Source organism: Bos indicus x Bos taurus, chromosome 1 (genome assembly GCF_003369695.1).
Source record: "Bos indicus x Bos taurus breed Angus x Brahman F1 hybrid chromosome 1, Bos_hybrid_MaternalHap_v2.0, whole genome shotgun sequence".
In the NCBI taxonomy this organism is placed as follows: Eukaryota; Metazoa; Chordata; class Mammalia; order Artiodactyla; family Bovidae; genus Bos; species Bos indicus x Bos taurus.
The window spans coordinates 641,708-664,639 of NC_040076.1; the positions used below are offsets into that span (position 1 = coordinate 641,708).

The 22,932-nt window shown below is 46.9% G+C and overlaps 1 protein-coding gene across 1 annotated transcript in view; it reads left to right on the forward strand.

Moving 5' to 3' along the window:
• The first annotated feature begins 3,675 nt into the window (after positions 1-3,675).
• The window catches only part of RCAN1 (regulator of calcineurin 1), a 120,153-nt gene continuing 100,896 nt past the window's right edge, over positions 3,676-22,932 (forward strand). The window contains exon 1 of the mRNA XM_027538390.1: positions 3,676-4,052. Within this exon, the coding sequence (XP_027394191.1) occupies positions 3,807-4,052 (246 nt within the window). The 5' untranslated portion in view covers positions 3,676-3,806. The remainder of the gene's footprint in view (positions 4,053-22,932) is intronic.

The window sequence follows — 22,932 nt, forward strand, 5'->3', positions numbered from 1 at the left end:
TAATATGCTTTCTAGGTTGGTCATAACTTTTCTTCCAAGGAGAAGTGTCTTTTAATTTCATGGCTGCAGTCACTATCTGCAGTGATTTTGGAGCCCAAGAAAATAAAGTCTGTCACTGTTTCCATTGTTTCTCCATCTATTTGCCATGAAGTGATGGGACCAGATGACATGATCTTAGTTTTCTGAATGTTGAGTTTTAAGCCAACTTTTTCACTGTCCTCTTTCACTTTCATCAAGAGGCTGTTAGTTCTTCTCTTTCTGCCATAAGGGTGGTGTCATCTGCATATCTGAGGTTATTGATATCTCTCCCAGCAATCTTGATTCCAGCTTGTGCTTCATCCAGTCCAGCATTTCTCATGATGTACTCTGCATAGAAGTTAAATAAGCAGGGTGACAACATACAGCCTTGATGTACTCCTTTCTCAATTTGGAACCAGTCTGTTGTTCCATGTCCAGTTCTAACTGTTGCTTCCTGACCTGCATACAAATTTCTCAAGAGGCAGATCAGGTGTTCTGGTATTCCCATCTCTTTCAGAATTTTCCACAGTTTGTTGTGATCCACATAGTCAAAGGCTTTGGCATAGTGAATAAACCAGAATCAGATGGTTTTCTGGAAATCTCTTGCTTTTTTGATGATCCAATGGATGTTGGCAATTTGATTTCTGGTTGCTCTGCCTTTTCTAAAACCAGCTTGAACATCTGGAATTTCACAGTTCATGTATTCCTGAAGCCTGGTTTGGAGAATTTTGAGCATTCCTTTGTTAGTGTGTGAGATGAGTGCAATTGTGTGGTAGTTTGAGCATTCTTTGGCATTGCCTTTCTTTGGGATTGGAATGAAAACTGACCTTTTCCAGTCCTTTGGCCACTGCTGAGTTTTCCAAATTTGCTGGCATATTGAGTGCAGCACTTTCACAGCATCATCTTTTAGGATTTGAAATAGCTCCACTGGAATTCCATCGCCTCCACTAGCTTTGTTCATAGTGATGCTCCCTAAGGTCCACTTGACTTTGCATTCCAGGATGTCTAGCTCTAGGTGAGTGATCACACCATTGTGATTATCTGGGTCATGAAGATCTTTTTTGTATTCTGGTTCATGAAGATCTTCTGTGTATTCTTGCTACTGTTGTTAATATCTTCTGCTTGTTAGGCTCATACCATTTCTGTCCTTTATTGTGCCCATCTTTGCATGAAAAGTTCCCTTGATCTCTCTAATTTTCTTGAAGAAATCTTTAGTTTTTCCCATTCTGTTGTTTTCCTCTATTTTGCTCAGGACTCACCAATTCACTGTCAGGTGGTGGTTGCATTCCTGATGACTGTGACATTCTTTGTTTACTAATCTGGCAGGTAATATTCTATTTATCACTTCCCCTTCTTTATTCTCCCATTCCCTGGCAACTGCTACCTACTTTCTGTCTCTGTCAGTTAGGCTATTTTGGACATTTTATGGGCTTCCCTGGTGGTGCTAGTGGTAAAGAATCTGCCTGCCAATGCAGGAAACATGAGTTCAATCCCTGGGTTGGGAAAATCCCCTGGAGAAGGAAATGGCAACCCATTCCAGTATTCTTGCCTGGAGAATCCCATGGACAGAGCAGCCTGGCGAGCCACAGTCCACAGGGTCACAAAGAGTTGGACACCACTGAAGTGACTTAGTACGCATGCATGGACACTTCATATTAAGGGAAACATAGAGTAGCTGGACTTTTGTGACTGGCTTCTTTCATTATCATGTTTCAATGTTCATTCATGTTGTACATGAATGTACATGAATCAGTACATCTCTTTTTATGGTTGAATAATATTCCATTGCATGGATCTACATCTGGTTTACCCATTCATCATTTGATGAACATTCAGGTTATTTCTACTTTTTTTGCTATTGTGAATAATAGGGCTATGAACCTTCCTGTGTAAACTTCTGTGTGGATACATACTCCCATTTTTCATGGGTCTTTACACAAGAGAGCAACTACTCGGTCAGGTGACAACTGTGTGTTTAAGTTTTTGAGTAACTGCCAATTTTTTTTCTAAAATGGCTACATCATTTTACATTCTCACCAGCAATATGTGATCGGTCCAATTTCTCGAGACCTTCAAATGCCATTCTATTTTATAAGCTGTCTCTGCATGTGTATCACTGTTCCTCTTGGATTTAAACTCCTAGAGGGCATGAACTGCACTGAGGCTGTAAAAATAGCAATCACAGCACAGGCCAGGTTCTGAACAAATCTCACTTGTCAGTTGGATGAACTTTTTTAATTATAATCACTTACAGTTTCAAACTAGAGGGTAGGCTTGCTTTAGGAGAAAGTACAGGTCTAATTTCACATCTTCCAAAGACCTCTACACAGAAACCCCACTTATTGCGCCCTTACAGGATACTTGCCATATATGATCTTATTTTTCAGATGAGGAAACTGAAATCCAGGCTACTCTTCCAAGTAATTAAGGGCAAAGCTAGACTTTGCTGCTGCTGCTGGGCTGCTGCTGCTAAGTCGCTTCAGTCGTGTCCAACTCTGTGCAACCCCACAGAGGGCAGCCCACCAGGCTCCGCCGTCCCTGGGATTCTCCAGGCAAGAATACTGGAGTGGGTTGCCATTTCCTTCTCCAATGCATGAAAGTGAAAAGTCAAAGTGAAGTCGCTCAGTCGTGTCCGACTTTTAGCGACCTCATGGACTGCAGCCTCCCAGGCTCCTCCGTCCATGGGATTTTCTTTAGACCCAAATTTTCACTGAACCACATTGCCCTTTACGGTGAAGAAATTCTACCTATTTTGTAATAAAGGGGGAGGGGGCAGGGGGGAGAGGGAGAAAGAGACTTATTTAAAGACCTTTTTTTCCCGCGTCCATAAACTCCCCAAAGGCAAGGACCAAGATTTTGTTGCTTTTGTTATCTCCTACTGTACACCTGGCTTCTCAGGTGGCGCTAGCAGTAAAGAACCTGCCTGCCAATTCTGGAGACGCAAAGAGATTTGGGTTCCATCCCTGGTTGGGGAAGGTCCCCTGGAGGAGGGCAGGGCAACTCACTCCGGTATTCCCGGTATTCTTGCCTGGCCAATCCCTTGGACAGAGGAGGCTGGCAGTCCATAGGGATGCAGTCAGACACCACTGAAGCGACTTAGCACGCACGCAGGAACTCGGTTCATAGCAGTAATTCAAAGACTACTTCTGTGAACAATGATATAATGACTAATAAGCTAAAAATCTAAAAGGAGGGTATTGTTAATAGGGGTCTGGTTCAATACCTTATTGCGCCTATATCTGACAATATACGGTAAGCATTTAACCACTTGCCGACGGCAGCAGCCAGGGCTATATCTCGCTTAAATCCCCCAAAGTTGGCCTCTGAGCCTCAAAAACGTCACCAGATGGGACCCACAGAAGCGCTGCCGCTCTAGCTGTCATCCCTGTGCGCAAAACACTGCCCGGCGCCTTGGGCTGGCGTCCGCTGTCAGAAAAGCGGAACTGGGGAAGGAGCTCTTGGCCCCTAACCAACATGGCCTCTCTGAGGCTTCAGACTGAGGGCGGCAGCCTGCGGATCACGTGAGGGAAATCGCGCTCTTCTATTGGCTTCCTCTGCTGGACGGCCACCGGGACAATAACCCACGTGGGCCGGCCTTAAAGGGCCCGCGGCTGTCTCCGCCGTAGCTCTGCCCTCGGTGGCCGGGGCCCCCGAAAGGAAAGGCGGCGGGCGGGGCCGGGCGCGCTCCCGGAGCCGCGGTGAGCGCCGCCGGCTGCGACGCGAGCCCCGAGGCGGCGGACCAGAGAGGCGCGCGAGGATCCCGCGTGGGGCCGCGCGGGCGCGGGGTCATGGAGGACAGCTCCACCGGGCCCCGGCTCGGGGCGGCGGCCGAGGCGGCCGAGGCGCGAGCGCAACCAGGGTACACGCTGCGGCCCTTCGCGGCGTTCTCGGGGGCGGCCGGGCCCGACGAGGGCGGCAGCGACTGGAGCTTCATTGACTGCGAGATGATGGAGGAGGTGGACCTGCAAGACCTGCCCAGCGCCACCATCGCCTGCCACCTGGACCCGCGCGTGTTCGTGGACGGCCTGTGCCGGGTGAGGGCCGGGCGCGGCGGCCCGTCGGGCGGAGGGCGGACACTTGTTGCCGGGACGAGGCGGCGCCGAGGTCCGGGGCCGGCCCGGGGCAGCCTCTTCCAAGCCGGGTCGCCGGCGGAAGAACGCAGCGATGTCCCCGGCCACCCTGCCTCGGTCCCTCTCTGTCCCGGCTGGGGTGGGAGCGCCCTCCCCGAGATCCCGGGTCCCCTAGCACCTGCCGGGCCGCGCGCTGCCCGCCCAAGGTGGGGATCTTCATAGGGGTTTGCCTTTCACCTAGGCTGGCTGGTAACCACCTCCCAGCGACGCCCCTGCCCTTCGCCCCCGGGTGTGAACTGGGGTGAGTTAGAGGGGCGACATAGCAGGAGACGATCGGAGCATGAATTAGCTGCCCAGATGGCCGGGGATGCGCGTACCCTCACCCTGAGGCTGGGGTCGTTCCGGGCACTTTACTTAACTCCTTTGAGGAGGGGTCGCTTCATTCATAGGGAGGAGGAAACAGAGACATTTATCCGCGCGTCGTTGACTCACTATACATAAATAGGAAGGTGTCTCCGCATTCTCAATCTGTACGCCTAGGAAGGAAAGCCAATGTTTGGGTGAGGAGCCGCGGTGGCTCTTTATCCAGCGCTTGGCCAGTTTTGGTCGAATGGTGCTGGGGGGAAGGGGCCATTTGCTAGGCCTTGAGGATAGTTAGTCTGGAATCCCGCTCCCTGAAGGGGGGTGGGGGGCGGGCAGGGGACAGTCAGTAAAGGGGGAATTGGATTTTGTTCTCTGTTTTTATTTTCCCCTCCAGATCCCCACATTTTAGACACGTTGGAGAGTGAGGGGGCAGGTATGAGTAACAGATGGTGGTAGGGAGGAGGGATTTATTTCTGATCTGCAATCAATGTGCAGAATAAAATGTGTACCTCGGCCAGCGTTGCAGGATAAAGTCTGCCTTTGAGAGAGATGCCCCATTAGGGGAGCAGCTATCAAAGAAAGTGCTGCTTTCGGATGCTTGGCTCTGAGTCCGCAGTTAACTGTCAGTGAGCTGGAGTTGAAGGCGGCTGCCAAGAGGGACACCATTGGAACAGAGAATGGTGCCCTTAAGACCCATGTGTTTATCAGGTACAGGCCCATCTACTCTCAGAAAGGATGTCCAGTGTTATGTGCTTAGATAAGGGTCCATGCATGGTTTCTAAAGCTACAGTTGGCACAAATACAGGGTCTAACTCCTTTTACTCTAAAACCTTTTCTCTTGAGGCTGAGGTCTGTCAGCATATGGAGTCTCTTTCTTACCGGTTCTAGGCTGTCATGCCAAAGGAGCAAGATTAGATCATACAAGATGCCGCTTGTGTGCCTAGCAGTCTCATAGTTTTGCAGTCTTCCCTGTGTCAGAGACCATCCTCAAATTGCTGCATCTGAAATGTTGCCCACCTTGCAAGCTCTTCACTTTAACAAATGGGTAGAGATTCTGCTTTGAGCCAGGCACTCACTGTTCTAGGCTCTGAGGGCACAGCAGTGAAGAAAAGAGCCTTCCTGCCTTCAGGACTGGCATTTTTGTTGGGAAAACAAGACAATAAACAAATATATATGAAATAGGTCAGGAGGTGATGGTACTATAGGAAAAAAATTGGCCTTAGGAGATGGGGAGGGGAGATCGTTTACCAGAAAACGATTGGAGAAAGGCTCACTCACAAGGTACTGTTTTGAGCAGAGACACCATTCATTTATTCTTTTACTGTTTAGCGAATGCTTCCTGTGCTTCAGGTGCTGTTTTAGGCCTAGTGTACAGAGTGGCGAACACGATGAGCTTTCTGCTTATGTTCTAGCAGAGGCTGAGGAAGGGGGAGACAGTTTTAAAAAGGGGGTGCACAGGTGGGAATCAGGCTGATGTGATAGGGAGTGGCCGAGGAGAGGACAGGGAGGCCGTGCCAACCAGAGCCTAGCAGGGACACTGCGGTGGTTCCGGAGGTGTAATGAAGAACCGGTTGGTGGGGGCAGGACTGAGGCAATCAGCAGAGAGTGTTGGATGGAGGGAAGTCCTGTTGCTGGGACCTTAGGGGAGGAACCTTCTGGCAGGAGCTACAGACATAGAGGGATGGAACTGAGGTGGTGAAGCAGCGAGCTGCAGGTTAAGAAGTACCTCAGCTTGCCCCAGCTTTCTGATCTCATCATTGGCAGAACCAAGCTGGCAGCCAGGAGGCTGGGGACTCCAAGCAATGCAGCTGGTAGGTGGGGTCAGGCTCAGAGAAGGTAGAGGGGGCAGAACACAGCTCTGGGATCAGTGCCAGTAAAGAGGACCTGCAGAGAGAGTCAGCCTGCAGCCCATTTTACACCGAGTGGCCCCAGAAGGCCACTCTGCACTGCTTGGATGTGGCTGGCAGGAAGAAGCTCCTCATGTAGATGTTGTGTGGTGGGCATCCAGGCAGCGGGCATAGCAGATGTGAAAGTTCCAGTGCAGGGATGGACGAAGGCCTTTCCAGGGCCCAGTGAGGGTGGTGGTGGTGGCCGAGGTTGGATGCAGCCAGGGAACGGTTCTTTGGGAGCCTGGGAAGCCCTGGGAGGGTTTCGGGTCCTGTTCTAATTAAAAGCTAGCTGGAGAATGGCTTTGGGGAGGAAGGTTGGGTGGGCAGGAGAGGCAGCAAGGAGGCCCCTTGTGAGGATCTTAGCTTGGGTTGTCAGGGGAGCTGGCCAGGTGTTTGCACTAGGTTGGTGGGGTTGGAAACCTTGCTCTCTTCTCCATTCGGGGCTCAGGAGCCTCCGAATGTGTGCTGGGGGAGCTCTGTGCCTTGGTTGCCCATCTACAGGGTCCTTCAGACCACTGGAGAGCCTTCCAGTAGAAAGCTAGTCTCTCATTTAGCCAACACCACCCCTCCAGGTGGGAAGATGCGGCTTCTGAGATTTCAGTTGGACAACTTTATCATTTTGGAATGTCACCTTGGGATGCTGTAGTGAAAATGTGATTCTACTTGAGGTCGGCGGTGTCTGACCCTTGAGTAGGCAGACTGTTAACTGTGTTGCCCACAGAGGTCCCCTTTGTGCTGGTAGTCTGGCCACATGGGTATCTTTACCTAGTCTGTTGGAGGGTCACCTGGGTGAGTGACAGTGTCTTAACCCGTTAAAGCTACTGTAACAAAATACCACAGACTGGTGGCTTCTAAACAACAGGAACTTATTTCACACAGTTGTGGAGGCCAGCATGGCTGGCTGAGGGCCCTCTTGTGGGTTGTAGGCGCCTCGGTGCCTTCATGCGGTGGAAGGGAGGAGAGAGCTCTGTGGGGTCTCTTACAAGGGCACTAATCCCATTATGAGGGCCCCACCCTCATGATCCTTAATGACCTCGCAATAGCTGATACCATCATCTTCGAGGAGGAGGACATCAATCTATGAATTGATTGGGGGAAACAGGCATCCAGAGGGTGGCAGGTGATGTGAAGGAAAAAGGCTGTGTCAGTGTTTTTCCCATGTGTTCATGTCATTCTCTGACCTTCATCTTAAAGGAAAGAAAGAAATTGACCTGAACTATCAGTTCATTTCCTGGTGGCACAGACAGTAAAGAAGCCACCTGCGATGCAGGAGATCCAGGGTTTAGTCCCTGGGTTGGGAAGGTCCCCTGAAGAAGGGAATGGCAACCCACTCCAGTATTCTTGCCTGGAGAATTCCCTGGACTGAGGAGACTGGCAGGCGACAGTCCATGGGGTTGCAAATTGTCAGACAGGACTGAGCAACTAACATCATTTCATTAGCGAGTTAATATTGGAAGCCCATTTTCTAGCTATCACAGTTGGATCTGATGTGTAAAATGTATTTTTGTTAGCTGGATCATCATCCAGTATTGTAAATTATTTATAATCAACATGTTCATTAATTGTTTATCTAAAAAATGAAGCCATATCATCATTAATTTCAAATAATATTAGTCACTTCAAGTAATATATTAGAGAGATTCACACCATTACAAATAAATGAAAACTTTTATTAAAATAAGATTATTTTTCTGTTGTACAAATGTTTGCTTAGCATATTCCACTGCCATATTCTTTTTGTGAACCTTTTTGCTTTTTACTGAGAAAGCAGAGCTGTGCTTTGCACCAGTAATTACCTGTGCTTTGGATTGTTGGCAGCGGTTGGCTGGTTCCCTGGAATAAGAGTTCAGTTAGTTGTCACCAAGCTAACCAGAGGTTTAGAGTTCTCACATAATATTGTTAGTTTCCAGGCAGTAGAGATGGTTCCATAGAGTAATGGAAACGAACACCATGTTGTCTGAGCCATGAATGTATATTTGATCGAAAGGCTAATTTGGATAATGCTAATCATAGAAAAATTCACTCTCCTAGTGAATAAACTCACCTTTCTTAAAACAAATGCCCATGTAAGATTTGTGATACTGCCATGCTGCTGCTGCTGCTGCTAAGTCACCTCAGTCATGTCTGACTCTGTGCGACCCCATAGATGGAAGCCCACCAGGCTGCTCTGTCCCTGGGATTCTCAAGGCAAGAACACTGGAGTGGGTTGCCATTTCCTTCTCCAATGCATGAAAGTGAAAAGTCAAAGTGAAGTCGCTCAGTCGTGTCCGACTCCCAGCGACCCCATGGACTGTAGCCCACCAGGCTCCTCTGTCCATGGGATCTTCCAGGAAGGAGTACTGGACTGGGTTGCCATTGCCTTCTCCGGATACTGCCATAACTTTCCTTTAAAAACATGAAATATCCTGATGGTCATGAAAGGAGTTGGAGTGGTGTCCTTAAATTCTTTTTATTAGTGAAAGCCCCTGAGCAGCTCGGGAAACGCCTGTGCCCAAGCCCCTCCAGACCAACTCCAGTCTCATCCTGGGAGTCTTGGCCTGGGAGACTCCCCAAGGTGGTTCTAACTGGGAGACAAGATTGAGGATCATTGTCTAGCCAAAAGGGGTCTAGCCTGACCAGAATCGTTGTCATATCATGAACATATCCTTGAGTCATTGATCACTGGTTCCACTCTCAGCCAGATCTGTGCTTGGTCTCCTCCAGTCCAAAATGAGAGTCAGGGCCATGCTCTGGGGCCTCCCTTCTCCTAAGCGCCATTTGACCTCGTGGCTGTAAAGCAGGGTGACTGGTCATCAGCCCGAGAGCCCAGCCTTTGGGACAAGAACAAGAACACCTCCTTGAACATGGGCTTGCCTTGCCTGGCCGCCATCCTCATCCACTTGTGCTGCTCCTCGCTCTCCTGCTGCTGCTAAGTCGCTTCAGTCGTGTCCGACTCCGTGCGACCCCATAGAGGGCAGCCCACCAGGCTCCTCTGTCCACAGGATTCTCTCCACCAGACATCAGATCCCAGACTTGTCCTCCCAAAGCCTGTAGTTTGGTAGTAAACAAGTTATCACTCAGCAGTGATCTGATGATTGAAACGTTGGGGAGATCCCAAGTGGCACAGCTGAAGTGCGTGGTTTCCACTTGTGCGGCTGTTATGTGCTTGGCCATGTAGCTGTCTGTGCCTGTCCCGAGTCAGTTTGTGGCAGCGTGCTGTCAAATGTGACACTCCGGAAGCAGAGTTGACAGTTGGGCTCCGTTGCAGTGTGGCACCCCCACCTGCACAGACCATTGGCACTTCTCAGCCTAGTGTCATCGGCTTTCTCAGACTTGAACCGACCTCACCTTTCCCCGTAAACCTCCTCAAGTGTGGAGAGATCTTAAGCCAATATGGTATGCTTTAGTTTATTTGGGAAAGTTCAGAATGTTCTAAGTTTAAGAAAAGCCCGCCTATTACATACGTGCAAAGTTTACAGTTATTCACCGTTTCCCTAATTTCAGAATTTCTGGCTCATGTATAAACAAACAGAGAGTATATTAACATCCACAAGGTTCTTTTGATCTCTCCTCCCTGTTCCCCTCCCTCGCAAGCATTCGATCCCCTTTTCAGCTCAACCCGTCAGCACCCTTCATTCAGTGCTCAAAGCACGTCTTCTTCAGTGCAGTCGTTTTCAGGACTCTTGTCAGCAACTACAGACATTTCAAGCCCCAAGACAATTACGTAAGAGAACCGGAAAAAAAAAAGGCTTTGTGATAGAACAGCTAAAGCAGAGGCTGTTTGATTCCAGTGTTTATATTTCAGGCTCTACTCCTTTTAAAAAGGCCAGCAGATGACACGGTCCATTCTTTTTGCCTACAGGCCACCCCCTGTTCTGTGCCGGCCCCTCTCCTGTCATGGTGATGGTGCTTGTGCACGTCAGTGTGTGTTGGGGGTGGGCTGGGGAGTCGCCTCCTCGGTGTATGTTTTCTGCACACAATTGTTAGGACCCGTTTCAAGGGCTGAGGAGTGCTAGTCATTCAAAATACAATTCAGTTGCGACAGAGAATTTTGTCCTTTGTAAATACTAATCAGCACATGGAGACGCTGGCACTTAATGAAACTGTAAGTGACTCTGCTCTGTCCTCTGAGCTGCTGCTGCTGCTGCTAAGTTACTTCAGTCGTGTCCAACTCTGTGTGACCCCATAGACAGTAGCCCACCAGGCTCCCCTGTCCCTGGGATTCTCCAGGCAAGAACACTGGAGTGGGTTGCCATTTCCTTCTCCAGTGCATGAAAGTGAAAAGTGAAAGGGAAGTCGCTCTGAGCAGTGATGGGCTCTACCATGGCCATACCGGAGTGGGTTGCCATTCCCTTCTTCAGGGGAATCTTCCTGATCCAGGGATCGAACCTATAATACTATAAAAGAATGCGATTTTAGACTCCACTACTTAATGTAAGTAAAATACCTGATTGATATGTTTACAGCAACAGCTGTCAGTCCATATACTTCTGAACTGAATGTTCAGGAAACTAAAGCTTTTTTTTTTTAAACATTGGGAAGGCTCAGTACTTTTCCTTTCATTACTGATTTCACCAGGTGCAATATGTAGTTCCCATGTGTAATCATAATTAACACCAGAGAACAAGGTGTTTGAGGTTGGCCTGAATTCAGAATTAAAAGACAAAAATGTTATTGGATTCAGAAAGCTAATATTGGAGTTTTTTTTTTTTTTTTTTAATTCAACAATAGCTTGTTTTACTTTGTCACCTTTATCATTTTTGTTAAATTTTCTGCTTTACCTTACTGATAATAAAATAGTTTCTGTTCATTTACGTGAATTGCTTTCTGTGTAATATATACCATTTCATCATTTTACAAGAACTCTGTGAAATTGGTACTATTATTCCCATTCTACAGATGTGAAAACTGAGGCCAGGAGAGGCCAAGTAACCTGTCCCAGGTCACATAGTAAGTGCTGGCCCTGTGATGCAAACCTGCTTTCGTGTTAATTGCTCAATCATTTCAGACTCTTTGCGACCCCATGGACTGTAGCTCACCAAACTCCTGTCCATGGAATCCTCCAGGCAAGAATACTGGAATAGATCCCCTTTTTCAGGGGATCTTCCTGGCCCAGGGATCAAATCCCAGTCTCCTACATTGCACAAAACTGGTTTTAGCCAACTCCAAAGCCTGTTCTGGAATCATCTTACAGTATGCAGTAATGCACGTGAATTTTTCATATCTTTCACATCTTATTTCATCCCTAGGATAGCTCTATGAGTAAAGTTCTTTTATCCACAGGAAACTGAGGTTCCGATGAATTACAACTCTATTATTCTCTCAGCCATTTATGTTTAACAGATATATTTGAGTGCTTTTGGTACATCAGTTGCAGCCCTGATGACATTCATGGGTTCAAGCAGAAGGCAGTACCTGGGTGCTGGAGCCAGACAGACCTGGATTTAAATCCTGGCTCCATCACTTCACTCATTTATTCATTCATTCAACTCATTCACTCCTTCCTTCAGTCATTCATTCATTCACTCGTTCAACAAGTATTTTTTTAGGTAATATATTGTTTGAATTTTATTTTTATTATTGTCATTGAGTTTATACATTTTAATACATTTAAAAAATTTTTTTGAATGTAGTAATACATTCACATTGTTCAAAACCCAGAAAGTATTAAAAGGTATATAGTGAAAAGTCTTTCTCCAATCTTGATAGCCAGTCCTCTAAAAATTAACTATGATTTTTGGTAAATTTTCTGCTTCCAGAGTTTCTATATGCATATTTGAATATAACATAGGTATTTCACTAGACTTTCATCTCTTTCCCCTTGACACACTAAAGTTGCATATTTGCTTACTGTTCTGTATCTTTATGTTTTCCCCACATAACGGTATAGCTCAGAGATGTTTCTATAATGGTACACAGAAAGGTCTCATTTTTTCCTGCTGCATAGTATTCCATTGCACACATACTATACTTTGTTTGACCAGCCCCTATTGGTAGATATTTGGTTTGTTTCCTTATTTTTCCTGTTACACATGACTTTTCCATGAGTCACTTCAGATGGGTGGCAGAGAATTCGTCTAGTCAAAGGGCATATTCATTTTAACACGTGTTTCTCAGGGCCTGCTGTGTTCTGAGCACTGTGCTGGTGGCAGGGCCCTCTATAGGACCCTAGATGAGTCAGTCAACCTCCCCAGGCCCCCAGTCTGCCCAGTTGCAGAAGGAGGACAGTAACCCCCCCCCCCATAGTCTCGGTGAGGTCAGTGTGAGAGGTCACAGCCCTCGGTGAATGACAGACAGCAGCCTTCCTCCTGGTGCTCACAGGCCAGCAAGGGAGGACACGTGATTGTTTTTTTTAATTGTATATGCTATGTAAGTCGGAGAAGGTGATGGCACCCCACTCCAGTGCTCTTGCCTGGAAAACCCCATGGACGGAGGGGCCTGGTAGGCTGCAGTCCATGGGGTCGCTAAGAGTCAGACACGACTGAGCGACTTCACTTTCATTTTTTCACTTTCATGCATCGGAGAAGGAAATGGCAACCCACTCCAGTGTTCTTGCCTGGAGAATCCCAGGGGTAGGAGAGCCTTGTGGGCTGACGTCTATGGGGTCACCCAGAGTCGGACATGACTGAAGTGACTTAGCAGCAGCAGCATGCTATGTAAATACAGCCTAAGGGCTTCATGGGCTTCCCAGATGACTCAGTAGTAAAGAATCTGCCTTCCAGTGCAGGAGATGTTGGTTCGATCCCTGGGTCAGGAAGATCCCCTGGAGAAGGAAATGGCAACCCACTCCATTATCCTTGCCTGGAGAATCCCATGGAGAGACGAGCGTGGCGGGCTACAGCCCATGTGCTCGCAAAGAGCTGGGCACAACTGAGCACACGTACACACACACACGTGCAAGGGCTTAACAGATCCATAACAAACCACCTGCCCTTGGGCAAGATGTCCACCCAGACCTCCGCCGCTTCATCTATGAAGTGAGCAGGTTGAGCTGGATCAGCTCAGTGAGGTTGCTTCCAGCTCTTCCGTTGGTGGAGTGCGGCCCCTTTGCCCCTTGCTGCCCCATAGGATTTCCGCAGCAGGAACTGGCTCAGCAACAGAATGTTCCCTAGTGTGACCGTGACTCTACTTCTCTTCCATCTGGCTTTCCAGCCTCGCGCCTGTAGGGGAGACAGAACTCTGCCTCTGCCTGTCCTAGGTTTTCAGCTGTGACTCTTTAAGAAAAAGATGGATTTCAAGAGAAAAACAGTTATTAATGAGTGCAGCATGCATCAGGGGGGAGAACCCTCAGCACGACAACGTAGAGACTTAGAACTCGGCTTGTACAGCCTCTTCAACAAAGAATAAATTGATAAGAGAAACGGTAGGAGGGAGGGAAGCCGTTTCAGGCTTCCAGCTCACTGCAGGGAAGTCAGTTCATGGGAGGAAGCTGATGGGCACGTTGGCACACTCCTCCATGAGAGTCTGGAACATCTCCATTAAGAGGGTCATTTATGTCCTACCTTCAGGCAGGAAAGAGAGGGAAGATGGAGGTTTCCGGCATATGTGTTTCGTAACTGCCTTCAGCTCCAAATAACTTTTATGTTGAAGAGGCATACTTAGGGGGTGACATTCTGGCTTCCCCATCCCCACACTCCTGCCTTACCCTGCAGTGGTCCCTGGGAAGCCTGTCTGCCGGTTTGTGGAAGAGAGAAGGTCAATTTCAGTCACTTAAGGCTTGTGTCTGTAATTGGTCTTGGAAATTTCATTGCTCCAAGAGGAACCTGTGTCAGAGACACTCTACTTGACCCCACAGCCAATTCTGTCCAGTTGCCATTTGAGAGTTTGCCAAAGGTTTATCCTTACAAAGCCAGAACACTTGAGTGGAACTTTTCTTTTTTTAAAAGTTTGTCCATTACTAGGGGCTTTTCCAGATCCCCTGATAGTCATTTATTATTGACAGGGTGACCGTATGCTCCAGTTTGCCCATCTCGTCCCAGGAAGGTTACTAGTAGTCCCTTCTTTCATCTGAAGTTTGAGTGATCTATTATATACGTACTTAGTAATTATACAGTTTGTGATAAACACCCTGTTAGTGCTTACTGTTGGCCAAATATTTTATGTACATCATTAAATTTCATCCTTCTTGAGCCTAGTTACTCAGTTGTGTCTGACTCTTTGCAGCCCTATGTCCTGTAGCCTTCCAGGCTTCTCTGTTTGTGGGATTCTCCAGGCAAGAATACTGGAGTGGATAGCCATCCCTTTCTCCAGGGGAATCTTCCCAACCCAACATTGCAGGCGGATTCTTTACTGTCTGAGCCACCAGGGAAGCCTACTCATCCTTCTTACAACCTTCTGTGATCGATACTGTATTTGCCCATTTTATAGATGACAACATCTTTCTGCTGCCTTTGTGAAGCTTAATCAGCACATAGAATCCTGTGGCAACTGGGCATCAGATTCTGGGCACAGCTACAGAACCATGGCAGAAAGAACCTTGGGCTCAAGCTTTCTTCATTTCTGCAGGGAGGAATCAAGGCTCAGAGAGGTGCTGAGGTTTCCTAAGGGGGAACTCACTACATACTGGCAGAACTAGAATTTTCTCCCAGCCTGCCAGTTACAACGCTTGTCTGATTTCCTGTGCAGTGATGTCCTCCCCTGCTCCATCCCCCAGCTCTCACTGAGCACGCAGAGCTGTTGTTTAGTCGGCTGAGTCATGTCAGAATCTTTTGTGACCCCCTGGACTGTAGTCCGCCAGGCTCCTCTGTTCCATGGGATTTTCCAGGCACAAATATGGGAGTGGGTTGCCACCTCCTGCTTCAGGGGGCACCCAGGGTATGTGGATAATGAGGTGGACATCCAGAGTCTCATCAGCAGGAACAAGAAGAACTGTCACCGCGCCACCGTTAGGGGCCCCCAAAGAGCAAGGTATCTGTGGCCGGTCCTGGTGGAGGGACAGAGGAGATGGTGTCCTGAGAACTAGTCCCTGGGCTGTTCGAACACCAGCGCCCACCACCAGGGGGAGGTCACCTCACATAAGTTCTGCCATAGAGACTGGTGGTTGCCTTAGACTTTGTTTCTGGCATCAAAGATTGAAAGTGCATTTTCAGAGGGGGAACTCCCTCCTTGTGCTGCAGAAGAAGCTATCGTAATCATCAGTGTGTAATTGAAAGCTGGCCAGGGGAGGAGACCCTCCCTGCTGCTGGGCAATGGGACCCCCTTTGGTTCCAACAGGGAACAAGGATGCTGTGCCTCAAGGAGTGACCCTCCTCTTCCAGCTGCCCCGAGTACACGCTGTGACGTCCTCCGCCCCCTCCTCTGATCTGTGGTTACTTGTTCAGACGGTGACTCAAACTATCAGCGTAAAGAAATACAAAGAGAGCTCACTCAGATGAAGCAGGCACTTCACTGCAAAGATAAGGGCAATTTTCTGAGCTGGCTTCTGCCATTAGGTTGCTACAGAGATTCATTTTCAAAGCAAAGCTCGAGCTGCTGCATAGGTTGCCAGACCCCTGTGGTGACCCCTGTCCTCCGAGGAATTATCTGCTGCCCAGGCGACAGGGTGACAGTATTGTTCTGGGCTGAAGTCAGGATTTGGGACAGTTTGGGTAGATCTCAGCTCTGCTCACTCAACCACCTTTCCATCCTAAGGTGCAGATCTCAGATGGTGATGGAGAACCCTCAGGTCGGAGTCAGCTGTTGTTGTTCAGTCGCTAAGTCGTGTCCAACTCTTTGTGACCCCATGGACTGCAGCATGCCATGTTTCCCTGTCTTTCACTGTCTCCAAGAGTTTGCTCAGACTCACGTCCATTGAGTCTGTGATGCCATCCAACCATCTCATCCTCTATCACCCGGTTCTCCTGCCCTCAATCTTTCCCAGCATCAGGGTCTTTTCCAGTGCGTCGGCTCTTCCCATCAGGTGGCCAGAGTATTGGAGTTCAGTTTCAGCATCAATCCTTCCAGTGAGTATTCAGGGTTGATTTCCCTTTGGGTTGACTGGTTTGATCTCCTTGCTGTTCAAGGGACTCTCAAGAATCGTCTCCAGCATCACAGTTCGAAAGCATCAATTCTTCAGCACTCAGCCTTCTTTATGGTCCAACTGACTGTAAACTCCTAAAAACAGACCACTCACCAGCAAAACTCACTGGGTTACAGTTCATGAACTGGCCAGGAAACCCTTGCAGACGTCTGGCAACATCTCTCCCTCTCTGGAACAGCCCCAGTGTAGATGTATCCTTCAAACTTAACCACCTGTTTGACCCTGACACAGCATTTCCAGAGCTGTTCTCATGTTTCACATCAACTCTGAATTTGTGTATTTCTTCCCAGTGATTTATAGGTTTTCAGGGCACGCTTGGACCCCAGTGTGTTCTGTTACTTGTAATTTCCTTGATATAACTTGGGAAATACCATCATTGAATGGTCAGGAAGTCTGTAACCTCCACGTTCAGAGTAGTCCCATTATTTGGAACACATTTAAGATAATGACCTAGTTCTCACTACTGTGAACATGCCTGAGACAGTGGCATAGATGAGTTGGCTGGGCGTAGAGAGGTTATATGTTTGGGGGGTGACTTCCTACATTTATTGGAGGGTAGCTAGCTATGCAGAGGACCAAACAGAGTCCAATGTGCGTATATCCGTGGCTTGGAATGAAGCAGTAACAGCCAGCCTGTGGCTGAGATTGTGAGCACATTCTTTATCTTATATCGTAAAACAAGGGCTGGGTGATCCTTTACCCTACTAGGATACGGTGAGAATGAAATACAGCAAGGCCATGTTTGTGATAATACTTGAAGGCAGAACATACCCTGAAATGATCTATTTAGTCTTTATCAAGGACTTTATTACTTACTTTATGATAGAGGTTTTGTATTGAATCAGTTCAGTTCAGTTCAGTTGGTCAGTCGTGTGCAACTCTTTGCGACCCCATGGACTGCAGCACGCCAGGCCTCCCTGTCTATCACCAATTCCCGGAGCTTACTCAAACTCATGTCCATTGAGTCGGTGATGCCAATGTATTGAATAGCCATTTCATTTTTATTTCATTTTCCTTTCTTTTCCTCCTCTGTTTTCTCTCCTAGACAGCACAGGGACCACACTGGCAGGATCACCTACTTGCAGGCTTTCTTCTTGCCTGTTGTTCACTTTATTTTAATGGCTTAGCCCAGAGTGAAAGTGTGTAAAAGAGAATGCACGCATTACCCCGAGAATGCCCACCTTCTTTATGGACAAATGCCTATGTTCCTTTAGGGCTTCTCTGGTAGCTCAGTGGTAAAGAATCCTCCTGCCAATGCAGGAGACACAGGTTCAATCCCTGGGTCGGGAAGATCCCCTGGAGAAAGAAATGGCACCCCACTCCAATATTCTTGCCCGGGAAATCCCATGGACAGAAGAGCCTGCTGGGCTGCAGTCTACGGGGTCGCAAAAGAGTCGGGCATGACAACAACCTACTTTACTTTGGTGTTGTGTGTGTTAAAAAAAACCACGAAGAGTCAGACACAATTGAGCAACTGAGCACAGCACAGACATGTTACAGAAGCAGTAAGATTCAGTAGTTACAAGGGTGGACTCCAGAGTAAGTAGGTCTGAATTGTGAGAACTTGGTCAAGGAAGTTATCTTCCCCATGCTTCAGTCCCTTTGTGAAATGGGGTAATAAAAATATAAGATGAAAAGAGCATATAAATAAAGGGCTAAGAATAATACCTTCTAACTGTTAGCAGTTTTATTTCAATGATTACTAAAATGCAAAGACTATTGTATCTGGGATTGCTCACTGCTGTAACCCTGTGCCCAGGACAGTGTCTGCCACCAGGTCTCCTGCATTGCAGGCAGACGCTTTACCCTCTGAGCCACCAGGGAAGCCCCAATAAATATTTGTGCAGCAGTGAAAATAAGACATTAACATTATAAGGAAAGTATTGCTCTTTTAAGTTCATTAAATGTTAAGCCTTATTTTCCCAGGAGTAATTTTAGGCACCTCCAGATGCTGCCTACATTATCTTAGCCCAGTAGACTCTGCTGGGCTTCCCAGGTAGCTCAGTGGTAAAGAATCTGCCTTCCATGCAGGAGACTCAAGTTCGATCCCTGGGTCAGGAAGATCCCCTGGAGTAGGAAATAGCAACCCACTCCAGTATTCTTGCCCGGAAAATTCCATGGATCGAGGAGCCTGGCAGGCTACAGTCCACGGGGTCTCAGAGAGTCAGACATGACTGAGCAGACTGAGCACAGAGGCTCTGCAGCTTTAAAATTGTTGCACGCGCACGTGTGCATGTGCTTGTACGTGTGCATACACACCCACGCCTGTATGAAATTGACAAGCTTAGGTTTTCCTCAACATTTAGGCTACTGTTCTGAAATGTATTACACCAGAAGACTACCCTGGCTTGTTATCACTTGTAATGCTTAGGAAACTATGTTTTAACGTGAATGAGTGTCACCACAATGTTGAAAACAAAGAAAACTATAAACACTTAAAAAAAATAAGTCAGTAAGATACTGGACATAAAAACCATCAATTTTATCTGAAACAAAATCATTGATGATGAAAAGAAATCCTAGGCTTCTCCACACACACACATACAATCCTGTAATTGAAAAATATATTGTCATCTTTGCTGGTGAGGTTTTCCCCCCTCCCACCATCCCTCCCTTCTTCTTTCTCTCTTTCTCTCTGCTTCCCTCCCCTCCCTTCTCTCTCCTTGTTCATAGAATGCCTTTTTGAGGACACATAGATCTTTTCAGAAATTCATTGTCATCTGCTGAATCCCATGTGCTAGCCAGCCTCTGGCCTCCTTGATAGAAGGGAGCAGGTCATTCTTTGCCAAATCTCGTCCGAAGGGGGCAAAGTCAACTTGTGAGCTTCTTATCTCTGAACGCTGCTGCCCTGGTTTCCATCAGATTGTGCCAGGAAAGATGACCTTCCTTAATGAAATGCATGCTGTTTGCTTAGTACTCAGAAGCCTGCTGTGCTTTTAATTAAATGAACCAGTCTTTAAAAACTTGAGTCTTATCCCCGGAGCAGCATGGCACCCACAGTCTGTCCCCAGGTCAGCCGTTCCAGATGGTTACGTCATAGAGTGGCACCCGTGGGGACTGAAGATTGGATCGAAGGGCTGTAGCATGGTGTGATCTGGGCTCATAGTTCTTGGAGCGCTTTCTTTGTGCTTTCAGTCCAGGATAACTCAGCCTTCATCCAGCCTTCCAGTCAGACTTTAGCAAGAAGTTACTCACCATTGTATTTATGTCTACACCTGTGCCCGGGTGTTGTTGTTCAGTTGCTAAGGCGTGTCTCACTCTTTGCCCCTGCCCCCTGCCCCCGTGGACTGCAGAATGTCAGGCTTCCCTGTCCTTTACCATCTCCTGGAGTTTGCTTAGACTCATGTCCATCGAGTCAGTGATGCCATCCAACCATCTCATCCTCTGTCATCCCCTTCTCTTCCCACCTTCAATCTTTCCCAGCATCAGGGTCTTTTCCAATGAGTCAGTTCTTTGCATCAGTTCTTCTTTGTGCTTTGAAGACTGCTGCTGCTAAGTCACTTCAGTCGTGTCCAACTCTGTGTGACCCCATAGACGGCAGCCCACCAGGCTCCCCCGTCCCTAGGATTCTCAAGGCAAGAACACTGGACTGGGTTGCCATTTCCTTCTCCAATGCATGAAAGTGAAAAGTGAAAGTGAAGTCGCTCAGTCATGTCTGACCCTCAGCGACCCCATGGACTGCAGCCTTCCAGGCTCCTCCTTCCATGGGATTTTCCAGGCAATAGTACTGGAGTGGGGTGCCAGATTAATTCTTTATAAAATTTACATTTGGTCATTAAAAGCATTAATTGAAAATATCTCATCCTTTTCTCTCATTCTGTTTCTTAGAAATAACCTCTAGGTTTTATTGTACTCTTTCGTATATAGTCTATATACACCATGTGCATGTATTTATAAATATCATATTATATACACTCTTTTGCTACTTGCTTTCTTAAAATATTGGACATCTTTCAATAGACTCAATGCATTTCTTTTGATAACTGCCATTTCTTAGTAAGAATGCAATGTAATTTAACCAGCAATTCTTTTTTCTTTTTTTGTTAGACTTTTGGCCATGCCATGTGGCCTGACCAAGGATCAAACCCATGCCCCCTGCAGTGAGAGTTCGGAGTCTTAGCCGCTAGAGCCCTCAGGAAGTCCCAGCAGTTCCTACTGATAGACATTTAGTTTGTTTCTAGGTTGGATGTTTTGTTTTTGTTTTTTCTTATTATGAGGAGCATCCTTACACAGACCTCCCTGAGTGTCCAAGGGGGACCCATTCCAGGACATACGGTTACCAAAATCTACAGAAGCTCGAGTCTCTTATGGTAAATGACATCATATTTGCACGTAACCTTCGCAGTTTACATGCTCTGTGCATGCGTGCATACTTAGTCGCTCAGTCGTGTCCAACTCTTTGCAACCCTTTGGACTGTAGCTCGCCAGGCTCCTCATTCCATGAGATTCTGATGAGAATAAGGAGAGTACTGGGGTGGGTTGCTCTTTTCTTCTTCAGGGGATCTTCCAACCCAGGGGTCGAACCTGGGTCTCCTGCACTGGCAGGAGGATTCTTTACCCTCTGAGCCACCAGGAAAGCCCCTATAAAGAATGAAACCAAAACGCAACGACCAAACCTTGTTGGTATTTTGAGTGATTCCTTTGGGTTGATAGTTACTTTGGGATAATTGACATCTTTATATATTATGTTGTTATAATGTTGTACTGGGCTTCACGGATGGCTCAGATGGTAAAGAATCTGTCTGCAATGCGGGAGACCCAGGTTCGATCCCTGGGTTGGGAAGATCCCCTGGAGGACGAAATGGCACCCCACTCCACTATTCTTGCCTAAGAATTCCATGGACAGGAAGCCTGGCAGGCTACAGTCCATGGGGTTGACAGAGTGACTGACACACAGTGTTGTTCTACTTCCCGAAGCCGTCTTTTATGCCATACGTGCAGGTTTGGCATTTTCCATATGCATGTATATGTTCTTCACATAAAGCGCCTATGTATTTCTTTAGTTTGTTTTTATGTTTTAGGTTTTTCAGTGTAAATATTTTCATGTAAGCTTAAGAAATATATTAAAATATGAGATCTCCTTTTCCATTATACTTCCTTTTCCTTTCATGTAAAGGGATTGTTGTTTCCTGCATATTGATTTTGTAACCATCTGCCATACTAAAGCCTCTTATGGTTTCTTCTGCATTTTGCAGGTGTTAAATCACATCATCTGCAAATAGTGACAGTCTTGCCATCCTCTTCATAATACTTGTGTTTTATTCTCTTATCCACACGGCACTTAGACACTAGATTACAGGAGCAGCAGGTGTCATCTTTGTCTTGTGGCCAGCCCTTGTGGGAAATGTGCTGGTGTTCCACCATTGACCTTAACCTTGGCCAGGCAGTGTGGTATTTTAACTCACCTCTGGTATCTCTGACAAATACTTGCCTGTCCTAGACCTGGTTACATGCAACAGACACACCCAGCTGTCTCATTGCTTTTCTCTTACCTAGCACTCAGTTCTCCTTCTAAAGAAGTGACTTCAGCCTTTTGGCCAAAGTCAACATCTTCCAGTAGTTCACCAGACTGACCAACAATGCAAAGGAGAAGAGGAAAGGCACCAGCTTTGTGTTCTCTAGGTCTCTTAGAAAACATGGATCCGTTCCTTTGGCCACACATGTGCCAGTTTACAAAAAAGGTAATATTGTAGACATCAGGGAACTTGATACTTGTGGGCACTGTTGACAATGGAGTGCCCCCAACTGTTCCCACGGCAAGACTGGAAGAGCCCACAGTGTGACCTGGCGCACTGTTGGGATCGTGGCAAACAAGCAAGCTATGGGTATGGTTCCTACCAGGACAATTTATGCCCACACTGAGCATATTAGGCTTCCTAAGAGTCTAGATAGCTTCCTGAAACATGGGAAGGGAAATGACTGGAAAAAGAAGAAAGCCAAAGGGGAAGGTACTTGGGTTCAACTGAAGCTCCAGCTGGTTCCACCTGGAGAAACACACTTTGTAGAAACCTGCAAAAAAGGAGCTTGAGCTGCAGGAACCTATTTGCTATGAATTCATGGCTTAATAGGTGTAAAAAAATAAAGGTCTCTGGACTATAAAAAACAAAGAAAAAGAAGTGACTTCAAGAACATTAAAAGCATTTTTATTGTAGTATTGTTGATGTACAATATTATGTAAGTGTACAATGTAGTGATTCACAATTTTTGATGATTATACTCCAGTTGTACTTACTATAAAATATTGTAATTTTTCATGTTGTATTCCTATATTTCTGTATTCCTCATGTTGTCCAATATATCCTCATAGCTTATTACTTTTACACACAATAGTTTGTGCCTCTTAATCCCCTATTCCTTTATTGCTTCTGCCTCTGTCCCTCTCCCCGCTGTAACCACTAGTTTGTTCTCTATCTGGGATCGGTTTCCGTTCTGTTATATTCACTAGTTTAACTTTCAGATTCCACATGTAAGTGATACACAAGTATTTCTGTCTGACTTAATTCACTTAGTGCTAAGTGACTTACCCTGCGAGTTCATCTGTGTTGTTGCAGATGGCAAAAATTTCCTTCCTTTTTATGGCTGAGTAGTATTCTGT